This window comes from Rattus norvegicus, chromosome 3, assembly GCF_036323735.1.
Source record: "Rattus norvegicus strain BN/NHsdMcwi chromosome 3, GRCr8, whole genome shotgun sequence".
Classification (NCBI taxonomy): Eukaryota; Metazoa; Chordata; class Mammalia; order Rodentia; family Muridae; genus Rattus; species Rattus norvegicus.
The window spans coordinates 114,209,870-114,223,567 of NC_086021.1; the positions used below are offsets into that span (position 1 = coordinate 114,209,870).

Below are 13,698 nucleotides of genomic sequence, written 5' to 3' on the forward strand. Positions count from 1 at the left end.
TCATCGGGAATCACAAAAGAAGGAAGCCCAATAGGGCCCATGAACAAAGCTGCCTGAGAGTACAGCAACCCAGGTGCCAACCGAGCAGCCCGGGATGGATCTGCTCCAGCAGTTGGACCTGTGTGCCATGCTGCTTATTTGATCCATCAAGAGTGCTGAGCGAGATGCCCCAAGAAGACCGGAACCTGACCATCGTCTTGATCCCCACTCCCTTGTGTGCACGACCGCCCCTCCCCCTCCACCGGGGGTCTCTAAGCTGACCTTTCTTTCCTGTGGATTATTCAAAATTGTATACTCGCATCTATGTCCCAGAGACACTCATAAACTAACCATCAGTGAAAACACCTAAAGTTTATCTGGGGTGCAATTGCCTTTCTAGAGAAACACTTAACTACTCAGGGGCAAGTTAATGTGGAATACTTAAAAAATAAAGTTTGGGGCACTAATATAAAGCCTCTCTATGGGCCACACGGAATCTCTGGTTAAGCCTTAATTATTTTTGCAGCAACAGTCACCTCAGCCTTTCAAAACCTCAAGTCTAGGTCATTTTAACAGTTTGTCCAGAGCCCTCTAATCTCCCTCCTGTTGCGACTTGAGTCTCCTGTGCTATACACAGCAGCTTTCACCCTGGGTTAGACTCCACACTGGACCAGTCTCTAACACATCGCCTAATACATGGATAAAGTTGATCTTTCACTGTGCCTGGGAGGCAGCCTGGACCAGCAGCTGAGGCTGCAGACTCTTGATGTTCCATGAAGGCTGGGGCTATGGCTGGGGTGTACTCACAGGGGAAAGAAACAAGGCTTCCTGGACCTGCAGTCTTGCCAGAGATGCACCTGAGCCATACTACCGCACCTCTAGGGATAAACAGAGAACCGACGCCTGGGGAAATAAAAGATAAGGGTATGGAGGGAAGCAGCACCAAGCTATCCACCCCATTTTTTGAACTGCATCTCCCATCGAAGTCCCCCATTCCCAGCTTCTCTAGTGGGCACCTGAGCTGTGGTCCTGGACTTCTATTCCAGCTCCTATGGGACACATCTGCCTCCGGGATTTGTTCCTCGCTTGGGGGTGATAGCCAAGTGCTCCTGGGATGGTTTCCAGAAGCTAAGCAGTCGTGGGGGCTGGGCCGACGGGTGGGGTCGCAGCGTCGTGACTGTGCCCGCCCAGCCACGCGGGGAGGCACCCCTAGTGACAGCCCCAAAGGCCACACCCTCTGCCCGGCCATGCCCCGCCCCCGCCCGTGCGCGCTGGCAGCCTGGGGAGGTGTGTGCTGCTCCTGCAGCCAGCTAGAGAGCAAGACTGGGATGGATACTGGAGAAGGAGTGCAGGCTTAACAAGTGATCGCTGCTGTCTAGGATTTTGAGTCTTTTTCGGGGAACCTTGACTTCCGTTCCCAGCCCAGGTCTGCTGTGCCGAACTCCAGAGGAACCAGAAATCTCCGGGGTCTATCTTGGGGCGTCCCCAATCTCCACCTCTGGGCTCCCGTAAAGAGGACTCTGTGACACCCCGTAGCCCCCGGCCAAGGCGACAGAACTTGTTCCGTGGATATTTGGGATCTTTCACCTGCCAAATCCGAGTGATTTTTTTTGTACTGCGCCCCCACCCCCAATGATTCTGCCCCTCCTCCAGCTGTTGCAGCTTGAAAGGGGGAAACAAATCACCGGGGGGATTTTTTTTTCTATTTTTATTTTTCGCACTTGCTGGGAATGGTAAGTATACCTTTCTTATCTCTCCTTCACCTTACTCTTTTGGCTGTTGAGAAACTGTGGACATTTGAGGAATAAATAATATTGAGAATGTGACAGAAGGACATGAATGGAAGGCGGTTAAAAATAAACCAGGAGGTGGGAGAAGGGAGGTGCAGATGCTACGCGGCGCTCCAGGGGCAACCCAGGGGATGGGGCGAGTGCGCCCTGCTTAATGTACCAGAGCGGGAACCCAGGTCTGGAGGCTAGGGCTCAATTAAAGATGTCGTTCCCCCATGAGGTGGGGTTTAGACTCAGCATTATTTTCGGTTTGCCTGATCCCAGCCTCACCGTTCCTCTCCTTTGCGAACAGCTGATGAGCGGGTCTGTATTGCTGCCTCTCCCAATATTAGGATGGCATGCATTTTCAGAGTGAGCAGTCCACAGGGACTGGATAAATGGTGTGCGTTGAGTTGAAGTACGCGTTTCTTGGTGTTGTATTGTCTGATCCTATCACCTTTTTCTGTTTTAATTTTGTCCCTCTCTGCCCTTCTCCCAGATTTGGTTCAGGTACCCCTCTAGCACAGTTGCAGAAATCAGCATCTAAAAAGGAAAGCAGCAGCCTTGTTGTTGGGTAGGAAGGGAAGAGGGATGCTTGATTGGTATTTGGGAGCATAGAAGCAGGAATAGGTAGGTGCCCCGCAAAATCCTATTAGTTAAATGGTGTTAAGAAGGCACAGGGGAAAGCCCCTGTAAAGGTCTCTTGTATAAAGTCTGCTTGATTCTCCTAAGAAGAATACCTGGAGAAAGAGAGATTTTTAAATCAGTTTGGTTTGTTGGAAAAATGGTTTGGTGGGTTTGTAATTTGTCCTTTCTTTTCCCTTTCTTCCTTTCTTCCTTTCTTCCTTTCTTCCTTCCTTCCTTCCTTCCTTCCTTCCTTCCTTCCTTTCTTTCTTTCTTTCTTTCTTTCTTTCTTTCTTTCTTTCTTTCTTTCTTTCTTTCTTTCACTTTCTTCCCTCTATCTCCACTTTCCCACCATGCCTCCCTGCTTCTCTGCCTCCCTTCCTCCCTGCTTCCCTTCCCCCTTTTCTTCTTTCTGTCTCTCTAGGATAGTGAGGTAACTAGTAGCCAATTGAAAGGAAAACAGTTCGCTTTTGCATGTGAAAGAGTGAGTTAGAAAAACAGTTACTAACGAGCCTAAATAAATAAAAGAATAAGGAAGCATTTGTTATAGAGTAGAATGAAGGTAGTTCTAGAGCTTGTAGAAGTAACAGTGAGCTGGAAGACCCTTTAATTCATGACCTTTGGGGGAGTTACTTGGGTGGGAGAGACATCTTCACATCTGTAAGTACATGGGTATGCCAGTTATTTAAGACGTAAGTGGTATCCATACAACACTTTGTGGGTGTTGAGAAGTTGAACACATTTTCAGGCTTTTTGGATTGTGCCAATCTTAAAGATGTTGGCTAACATGCCACAGTGACTGTAGCCATAGGGCAATTTTGTTCGTGAGGCCTTGGAGCCTCACCATGGTAAACACTTGTGCATGTAAGATGGCGTGATGAGTCAGACGTAAGAGGGGATGACACTAGAAATAACTTCTGAGGTGTATTTTCTGGATTATTTTGGTCTCAATCAAGGATGTGTGTATGAGAGATACCCTGTGTTTGCCATTTCCCTGCTTGTCATTTAAGTTGTGGCACTGACACCAACAGCAAAGAGCAGCAGGTGCTCAAGGGTAGAATCCTGTTAATGGCTAGAGAAAGCCATTGCTCTCCTGCTGCCCAAGTGTTTCCAGTAATAGAAACTAGAGGATGCCCTGAATTCTACCTGTTATCATCATTTCCAACTCTCTGGTTCATTTTCTGTATTCTTAGGAGTCCTCTTGGACAAGGTAAATGGAAGAAGCAGGTGGCTGGAGTCAGGGGCAGGTTTCCTAAGTCCTGGCTGAGGAGATGAAGTCAATGGATTTAGAAGAGGTCAGGAATAGCAGATGAAGTAGACAGATTGGGGTCTGCAAAAAATGTGTGGTGGATTGGAGAATGAGAGAGCAGGGTACAACTAAAAGGTGGGTGAAGTGTGTACACTGAATGCAACATCCACACACTTCAGAAGACTATATCAGGTGAACATGAAGGCACTTCAAGGTGAGGGGATGATTACTAAGAGAAGTGGGAACTCAGATATGCTTGTAGGATGTGGGTGGTAGGGAGGGTTCAGGAAGCTGAAGTAGAGGAGAAAAACAACAACAGGGGCATGTTTCATGGAGTCAGAGAATGATGGATTCACACAGGCATAGTCTAGCGTCATCGTACCCTGGATGTGCTCAAGTTCTGTCTTCCCCTATGTCAGACAGCAGCAAAGAATGTGGATTTTGGGAGTGGGTAGACAGATGACAGCCTAGTTTAATGCTGTATTATTCATAACTGCCTTATTTGTTGCCATTCATTGTGTACATTGACAGTGTGCTCTAGCATCCATGATCTCCATTGATCCTTTCCCAATGTGGGGTAAAGGGGATGGGTTATACTGTCTACATTTTATAGATTAGGTAATTGATATCCATTTAAGTAGTGGAGTTTAAACTGAAGAAAGCTGTTTTTTCCCTCACTTCTTTAATCCCAAGAAAAAGAAAAATGTAAGGGTACTTAATTCAGCAGCATTTCACGACTGAAATTTAAAGAGAATCCCTTGAGATCAATGAATACTGGAAACAGCTGTAAAGTCAGAGCATTGCTGTTGTGGAAGGAGGAGGAAGCTATTAAGAATTAGGAGCTGGCATTGGTGAAGGGGCAGAGGAAAGCGAGAATCGTGTGGGCTGAGAACGGACAGGATCGAAACAAATGAGTTGCCACAAAATTGACTGATCGGAAGCAATGGCCGAAGAAGACAGGTGGATGTTGAGTGGGAAAGATTTTAGAGCAGCCCGCCCTGTACTCTTGAAAAGTTATGCTCTCCTGGTGTGTGTTTCATGATTTGCCTGAGGACAAGAGAAGTGTATTCGGAGTAAAGGGCTGTTTGCTCTCTATGGTTTGATTCTTTTTTATTTTTCTCCTTTGCTTATCTCCCATCCCTTTTCAGGTGAAGTGCTCCTTCTGAATGATTCTAGCCAAAGGAGGCTCTTCACTTCCTGCTTTCTATGGATACCTCAGTGTTGAGTTTGCCCCTGCTGGAACCCCATCTACCACCTTCTCTACCTTTCAAGGTCTTTATCTACAACCTGCCATTGTCTGTGGTTCCGTGAAGGCTTTGATGACCTTAGAGGGAAGGTCTGGGAGACCATCCTCATAGACTGAGCAGCAATGGCTGGGCATATTTTAAGCCACATTTTAACATGGGTCAAGCTATCACTAGAAGGCAAGTGCTAAGACTAAAGACTTATTTGCATTTTATTTAAATTAGATGGACTTGGCTTTGGACAATTTCCATACAAGAAAAAAAAATATTTCATTTTCTAGGCACAACTTCTGACTGTCAGATTCTTGCTGCCTTTGAGTCTTGTAGCGTCATCATCAGACCGCATCCCAGACAGACTTCCAGATTTGAACACCTACCCCCCAAAACGTAGGTGTTTGGGAGACCACATCACTTCATGACTTATGTTTGAGGAGCACTAGGCTGTTGTCTAGACTAAGCAAGCTCTGGAAAGCAATGCTGAGTCTCTGAGAAGAGGGAGCATGGGGTGTGCTGATTTAAAAACAGAAAATGCAAAGTTGGACTGAAAATATCCCAAGTCTTCTAAGCAATCTGCTTAAGGCTTCCAAACTTACCTTAATTTGGTAAGAAAATAAGCTGCCCTATTTTTCTTTCTTCTTCTCTTACAACTGGAACCAGCCATTTCCCCAAACTACCACCATGGAGGTGGCAATGGTGAGTGCCGAGAGCTCAGGGTGCAACAGCCACATGCCTTATGGTTATGCTGCCCAGGCCAGGGCTCGAGAGAGGGAGAGACTTGCTCACTCCAGGGCAGCTGCAGCTGCTGCTGTTGCAGCTGCCACGGCTGCGGTGGAAGGCACTGGAGGTTCTGGTGGAGGCCCCCACCATCATCATCAGACACGTGGGGCCTACTCCTCCCATGATCCTCAAGGAAGCCGAGGTAGTCGGAGGAGGAGGCGACAGCGAACTGAGAAGAAGAAACTCCACCACAGGCAGAGCAGTTTTCCTCATTGCTCAGACCTGATGCCCAGTGGCTCTGAAGAGAAGATCCTTAGGGAGCTGAGCGAGGAGGAGGAAGACGAGGAGGAGGAAGAGGAGGAGGAAGAGGAGGGAAGGTTTTACTATAGTGAAGAGGACCATGGGGATGGGTGTTCCTACACTGACCTACTGCCACAGGATGATGGGGGTGGCGGCGGCTACAGTTCAGTCCGCTACAGTGACTGTTGTGAACGCGTGGTAATAAATGTGTCTGGTCTACGCTTCGAAACCCAAATGAAAACTTTGGCTCAGTTTCCAGAAACTCTGTTGGGAGACCCTGAGAAGAGGACTCAGTACTTCGACCCTTTGCGCAATGAGTATTTTTTTGATAGGAACCGTCCCAGCTTTGATGCCATTTTGTATTATTACCAGTCAGGAGGCCGCCTGAAGAGGCCAGTCAATGTCCCCTTTGATATCTTCACTGAGGAGGTGAAGTTCTATCAGTTGGGAGAGGAAGCCCTGCTCAAGTTCCGTGAGGATGAGGGCTTTGTGAGAGAAGAGGAGGACAGGGCTCTGCCAGAAAATGAATTTAAAAAACAGATTTGGCTTCTCTTTGAATATCCCGAGAGTTCCAGCCCTGCCAGGGGCATAGCCATCGTATCTGTCCTGGTCATCTTAATCTCTATTGTCATATTTTGCCTGGAAACCTTGCCTGAGTTCAGGGATGATAGGGACCTCATCATGGCCCTCAGCGCAGGTGGACACAGCAGATTATTGAATGACACCTCGGCACCCCACCTGGAGAACTCAGGGCACACAATATTCAATGACCCTTTCTTCATTGTGGAGACAGTATGTATCGTGTGGTTTTCCTTTGAGTTTGTGGTTCGATGCTTTGCTTGTCCCAGTCAAGCACTCTTCTTCAAAAACATCATGAACATCATTGATATCGTCTCCATTTTGCCTTACTTCATCACTCTGGGCACCGATCTGGCCCAGCAGCAGGGGGGTGGCAACGGCCAGCAGCAGCAGGCTATGTCCTTTGCCATCCTCAGGATCATCCGTCTGGTCCGAGTGTTCCGGATCTTCAAGCTCTCCAGACACTCCAAGGGCCTGCAGATCCTGGGCCACACCCTAAGAGCCAGCATGCGTGAACTGGGCCTTCTTATCTTTTTCCTCTTCATCGGGGTCATCCTCTTTTCCAGCGCTGTGTATTTTGCAGAGGCAGATGAACCTACCACCCATTTCCAAAGCATTCCAGATGCGTTTTGGTGGGCTGTGGTAACCATGACAACTGTGGGCTACGGGGACATGAAGCCCATCACAGTGGGAGGAAAGATTGTGGGGTCCCTGTGTGCCATTGCGGGTGTCTTAACCATTGCTTTGCCCGTGCCGGTGATTGTGTCTAACTTTAACTATTTCTACCACAGAGAGACTGAAAACGAAGAACAGACCCAGCTGACCCAAAACGCAGTCAGTTGCCCATACCTACCTTCTAATTTGCTCAAGAAATTTCGGAGCTCTACTTCTTCTTCCCTGGGGGACAAGTCAGAGTATCTAGAGATGGAAGAAGGGGTCAAGGAGTCTTTATGTGGAAAGGAAGAGAAGTGTCAGGGAAAGGGGGATGACAGCGAGACAGATAAAAACAACTGTTCTAATGCAAAGGCTGTGGAGACTGATGTGTGAATCTCTTTCCCCACCTGCCGCTGCCGCCCGCCCAGCTCCGAATATATTCATACATAAAGAATGCAGTTATGAAAATGAGATATGCACTGCATACAGTAATACACTGCTTAATGGCGATACATGGCATAATTGTGGCGAAACGTGTATTGCATATCAAATAAGTGATGCATCTTGGAGAAGAGGGAGGCATTAAAAACAGCAGATCTATCTTTATATTTTTTAATAGAATGCAAGAATTTTGCACATAATGGGAAAATGTTAATAGTAAAGGTGGTCCCGAGGAGAGTGAGTGTGTGTGAGAGAGTGAGAGAGTGTGTGGCCATGGGAGTGTAAGTAAATTGTCAACATTGTTGGGAATTGTGCCGTGATGGGAAAAGTTGGCATTCTGAAGTATTTACTATGTAAGAACTAATGAACTTGAGCAGTCTTTTACCAGTGTTTTAATAACATCTCCTATGTCTTTGGATTCTGTAGTTGTTTTCTAGAAATTGTAAGAATTACTGTGTAGAAAAAAGAGAAAGTAAATTATTTAATAGAATATAGGTCACAATTTAATCTTGGATTTAATTAAAGTTTATTTTTAACTGGAAATTAACTTTTGAAAAGGCTGCAGGGGCCTTTAGAAATTGATTATATTTTGTTATTAATTTTGGGGAGATATACTAGCAAATGCCTAATGTTCTGGAGGAAATGTAACAAGTTTTGTTCACAGGTCTTAAGACTGGAATTTTTTTTTCTTTTGCACTACTTTCTATGCTGAAGCCCGAGAGAGACTTCATACTGTGAATGTTTACTAACGCACCAATCAGTTCAATGACAATCATTGGAAGAATGGTTTCTTCGTCTCATTTATTGTTCTTTTCATTTTGTGAGACTAATGAGCACACAGATAACAGCACACGATTCCTGCTTTAAAATCTGAACAACCGATCTACAAAGGGACTACGAAGTAACGTTCAGCAGCCGAATCTTTCAAAATTGGTTTGTTACAATGATGCTTCAGAAACCATACTATTTTCAATACTCTTCTGCCTTTTAAGTCCAGAATAATTTAACCAAAGTTATTGCATGCACAGAAAGAATTCTTGGAGAAATAAGGCGCCCAGCAGCTACAGCAATTATGGCTTAAGATCTTTTTATTAAATATGCAACAAAATGCTAGAATTCAGTCCATTTTGTGTATGTGTGTACGTGTACAGCTGCAAAAACAAAACAAAACACAAAATGTGGGGTTTGCCTCAAATGCTAAAGCACCCTGCTACATCAGAGCTAGGGAAGAATGATTTTAGAACATTCGGTTTCGCCATTGCCAGTGTAAAACATTATCATGTTTATCACAGGGGCTTTCTGAAGATTGCATTTCCATTTACCTCACAACAGCTATTCTTGAGTTTGAAGTAGCCACAAGGAATGCACCATGAACAACTGTATCCCCATGAAATAGAGTTCAGAACACTCAGTATAAACACATAGGAGGCCTTACTACTCAAGTCATTTAAACAAAACAAAATCTTCTTTATAAATGGTTATCCTGAGCATTGGGAAGAAATCCCATGCCTACTATTTTAGTCCATAGCAAACTTAACAAACGTGTACAAAACCCAATAAACCAAAAACAAACAAAAAAGAAACACCTGCTCACCCTTACATGCCAGGTTGTTCAAATGCTTTTAGTTCAGTAAATCACTGGATACATTTTACCTTTCCTTTAACAGTGTTTGAAATGAGAAGAGTTCTAGTAAATCAATATCTTTAGTTCCTGTCTTTGCTCTACACTTGTAGGGAAGCCACTTGGCTAGAACTCCATCTGCAGATGGAAAGACAAGCAAGCAGTGGAGGTGCGAGTGCCACCTTGTGATTAGCGCTCCAGAGATGATGCTTTGATCCCAATACTCTGTATTAGAGAAAAGTGTAATTAGTGTTTGACAGACATGGCCATAATCTCTTCACAAAAGTCACTGAAACAAGTTCCCACCTCATTGTTTTATGAGTAGAAAAATCATGTTAAATCAGAGGAATAGGGAAAGAAAAGGAAAGCTTGTAAACCCTGAAATGTCGAGTTTCCCGCAAATGCTTGATTTGAATAATTTCTCCAGTACAGGACAGTAGTACTGTATCAATAGTATTTTGTGAAAATAACAGTAATAGTTTGTGATAAGGAGGGAAATCATTCTGAATTCCCTTGTTCTTGGTTTCTTTGATATTTCTTTCCTAAATCGGAAGTTGGATTGAATTTGATGATATAGACATTAATAATTCTGACACTACATGAGTTACAGATAATTAAGAGTCCTAAGGCTTCTCCCTCAGCTCTTGTTTTTGTTTTTGTTTGTTTAGAAACTGGTGGAATTTCTAGTCATGTGCTTTCGATCCAAACATTATTAGAATGTCATTCAAAGTGTGTTTTCCCCCAAGCACATGCTTTTACCTTAGAGCGTGTGCATTGAGTCTACCTTGAGAAGAAACTTCCAACCCCCTTTGCCTTGAATTTGGGCATTTCTGCATGAAGCACTCGTTCACGTGAAAGCTGGGTGTTCAGTACAGCTGTGAATTAACGGCCAATTCCCAAGGTGAAGCTATTCGAGGTACTTTAGAAAGGTTTGTGAAGATTTCCTACTAGGGAAAATGCTGCTGGACAAACTGATTTAGGAAACTGTATTTTCTTAGATGCCAATTAATAGGTTTGAAATACATATAGGTTCACCATACAAAAGGAAGTGATCTTATTCAGGATCAGGATGCTTGTGGTCGGAGACCCTTTTCAGATGACTTTGGATGCATTCTTCTTTCTGGCAAATGGCTAAAAAAGGAAGTGGCAATGTCTAGTTTCTATAGGGAAGAAAGTAGAGATAGAGGTGTCTTTTATTTCTGTGACGGGGAGCTGGTAGTTGCCAGAGGAGTGACAGCTAGTTCAGGGTATCATGAGAGCTGGTAGTTAACTGTGCACAGTCTATGTCATTTGATTCTTAGGGTTATCTCATTATTTTAAAGTGAGAATGGGAATATTGGGGATACATTATTATCTGGTTACTTTTAGTAGCTACTGTGGGGTTGATAGGACTATTTTGATTTAAACACCCCAACCAGATGATAACCTCATATGCAGAACTTGGCTGTAGAGCCTGGGTATTTTCTTTAAGTAACAACAACATAATATTTGTAGTCATTGTTAGATTAACTGAAAAACCAGGAGTTTGAGAATTTTAAAATATAACCCAGACTGAATGAATAGAATGCATTTTGAAGCGCTTTATTCTACAATCTTATAAAGGAAAAGGATTCCATTAGTACAGAATGCCTCCTCTGTCTCCAGTTGAATGCATACAGTGAAGGTTGGTAAGTAAATATTTTTATTGCTTGCTTTGTGGAAGAACAGTGTTGTCATAGTGTTCTGACCTATGCTGGGAACCTATTTGACACTTGGACACGTGTAATAATTCTCAAGTGCTTTTGCATTCCTTGTCAAGTCTGTGTTACATAGAGACCATTGAAGCTTTGTAAAACAAGACAAAAACCCTTTTCATTAAGTGTACATTGTTTAAACAGAATCCAGACAATGAATGAGATATAACCAAAGAAATATGCAGAGTTAACATATATATTGTCCTTGTTCATAAAAAGTCATTATTAATTAATAGGAAATAATTTTCTGATTTAAATAATAATAGTAATTCCCGGCCTTTCAACAGAATCAGAAATGGTGTTGTTCATTGCTAATTTTCAGGGTAGTGTTGTACTTGTCATATTAATGTTATTACTAAGTAAAGTGGAGCTATATGTAGGTTTTTTTTTTTTACATTTTTCAGTGATCCTGTGGTGCTGTGCTTATGTGAGCCATGCCTAGTGTAACATCCCCTTTTTGTGTCTTTTTTTGTTTTGTTTTGTTTTATTGATGCAGTTCAGAATGGTTATAGGCTGTCATTCAGTGACAAAAGTTTCTGTTCCAGGAAATCTTCTTGACCCAAAAGTCATTCTGAATTCTGCAAGGGACATTTGATGTGGACGAAAGGTACTGCTTGGCTTTCCTGCTGAAAAGAAACTTGTTTCTAAGTACAGACATTTTCAGATCAATGTAACTTTCCTAGGTTAGACCACGATCTTGCTTTCTAATAATGCGATCTGAATTGCTATTTGAGAGAAGGCTGATGGAGTGGTTTTCGTTCAAGACCAAAGGAACTAGAGCTAATTTTGCAGTAAATGGGAATACATACTTCTAAAAAGTAAATTAAGATTAGGACTTGTGATAGGAATTTTATTTCTGGCTTCGTTGTCTGTTTCCATAGCAGTCCTGATTCCTCACAGTATCTTCTTCATAAAAGTATGCTAATATGTATCAGGCCATCTGGCCGAATTGGAGGTTCAGAAAATTCCGTCATTTTGTGGGGAGGTAAAAGGATTAAACCCAGGCTTGACTTGGTTGCTTTGAAGTACATCGAACATGTTTATCAACTAGGCTGTAAGGGAGACCCCAGCACCCCACTCAGGCTTTAGGGTCAGAGTTGATTTAGAAGGCCAATTTAGTGATCCTTAATGCATCCTTATCATGTGGAAATTGTGTTCTCCAATGCACGAGCCACAGTGGGAATGACCTAAGCTTTAGTTTGTATCCTTTTGCTGTTACTGGAGTCTTGAAGTGTGAATTTGTATATAGGTCACCAGCATTTAAATGACTTTGGTATTTGATCTGGAAATAGTTCATTAACTTTGACTTTCTGACCTGGGAATGATCTCTTTTGAAGATTATTCAAAGTTGGTTTGTCTTCTTAGCCTGCCTTTACCCAGGCTCTGGATTCAATTTTCTACAGATACATAGACGTTCCGTGAAAAATGCAAAACCATAATACAGTGATAGAGTATACAGATCTGAATGTAGTGTCTCATGCCTTGAATCCCAGCACTTGAGAAGCTGAGGCAGGGAGATCACTAGTTCAGGACAAACTTGAGTGACATAAAGGGTCTCAGAGATACAGATCAAAACCAAAACACCAAGTTAAAGCAGCAGCAGCAGCAGCAGCAGCAAAAGCACCATAATTAGAAAAATAAACAAATTCTAATTGTGTGGCTAAGTCTGATGAACCAGTGCAGGAAATTATTCAGGGTTAAATATGAAATTTCACAGGGAGGTTTTGTCATGGTTTCTGTGTTTCTCCGGGATAATGAGGTGGTGATTGTCACAAAGGTTGGTGGAAAACAGAAGCTACTGGCAGAGCAAATATGCAGGTGACTGTTCTCTGTGAAATGTCACGCGGCATGTCAGCCAACCTTAGCAGTATTAATAAGAATCATCTAGGAAAACCCAGTACTTATAGAAGATGGTCTGACCTCTTCTAGATATTAGGCAGAAATGTGCTTGATTTAAAAAATTTTCCATGCCCCAAGAGAACAAACACATTTTTGTCCACAAGTTCTCAAGTTCCTGGTCATTGAGGGTCTGCCACTTTTTTAGCAATCAAAGCAGTTACACAGACTCTGTGAGTATCAATGAAATCTGGGGCAATGAGTCTTGTTTGTTTGTGAAGAATTCATCTTCCCATATCAAACATTTATATGTTACATGTATTATGTATTTCTTATTCTGCCTTTATTAGGACAAAATATGTGTTCGTAAAGGAGCAGTTTGAGGTATGGCAGAATGACAACCTGAAGGGAAAAGATGAAGTCTTCTATTAGTAGGAAAAATGTGTATTGTGGGAAAATGGTGATATTTGAATACTGAAAAGTCTTTCTTAAGCTTTAGGTTGAATTTTATGTCTTAACCCTTCAATGGCATTAGGGTTAGCCTCTGAGGAGGTCTGTGGGTTATGGACACACGGAATGTCAGTCTCAGGAAAAAAAGCTTATTTTTTATGAGACGTTTAAAATGTTTATTTTTATGCACATGGTTTCCATTCTATAACAGATGTATATGGGAGGAAAGGAACTGTGGTTCTACCTAGTGTTTTCTAGAATTAGCATTACTTAAAACCATTATATTGCTGTGCTTTTCTTCTGTCTGATGCTTGATGTGTCTCCTCGATTGTCCCAGCTTTAATTATAACATTAAAAGGCTTTATATTGTTGTTTCTGGAACATGTCCCAAACCTCTCATCGCCTCTGAAGGCATTCACATAAAATAGTTGGATAATATGGGCTCTTTTATAAGACCAGGTAGTAATTAACTGAACCCTTACCCAGTCATGATAAGGACCAT

At 42.9% G+C, this 13,698-nt stretch overlaps 1 protein-coding gene across 2 annotated transcripts; it reads left to right on the top strand.

The window, feature by feature from the left end:
- Positions 1–1,221: 1,221 nt before the first annotated feature.
- On the top strand, positions 1,222–8,676 carry Kcna4 (potassium voltage-gated channel subfamily A member 4). 2 transcript variants are annotated; one of them, XM_006234673.5, is made up of 2 exons: positions 1,222–1,712; positions 4,770–8,676. In XM_006234673.5, the coding sequence occupies exon 2, from the start codon at positions 5,544–5,546 to the stop codon at positions 7,506–7,508; it is 1,965 nt and encodes a 654-aa protein (XP_006234735.1). In that variant the 5' UTR covers positions 1,222–1,712; positions 4,770–5,543; the 3' UTR covers positions 7,509–8,676. The 2 variants fall into 2 exon arrangements, with proteins under 2 accessions (XP_006234735.1, NP_037103.2); NM_012971.3 differs by lacking the exon at positions 1,222–1,712 and having other exon boundaries at positions 5,467–8,593.
- The last annotated feature ends 5,022 nt before the right edge of the window (positions 8,677–13,698 follow it).

Bases quoted from the DNA above. Each gene is read 5' to 3' on its own strand.
- Kcna4 (XM_006234673.5), top strand. From the start codon at position 5,544: ATGGAGGTGGCAATGGTGAGTGCCGAGAGCTCAGGGTGCAACAGCCAC.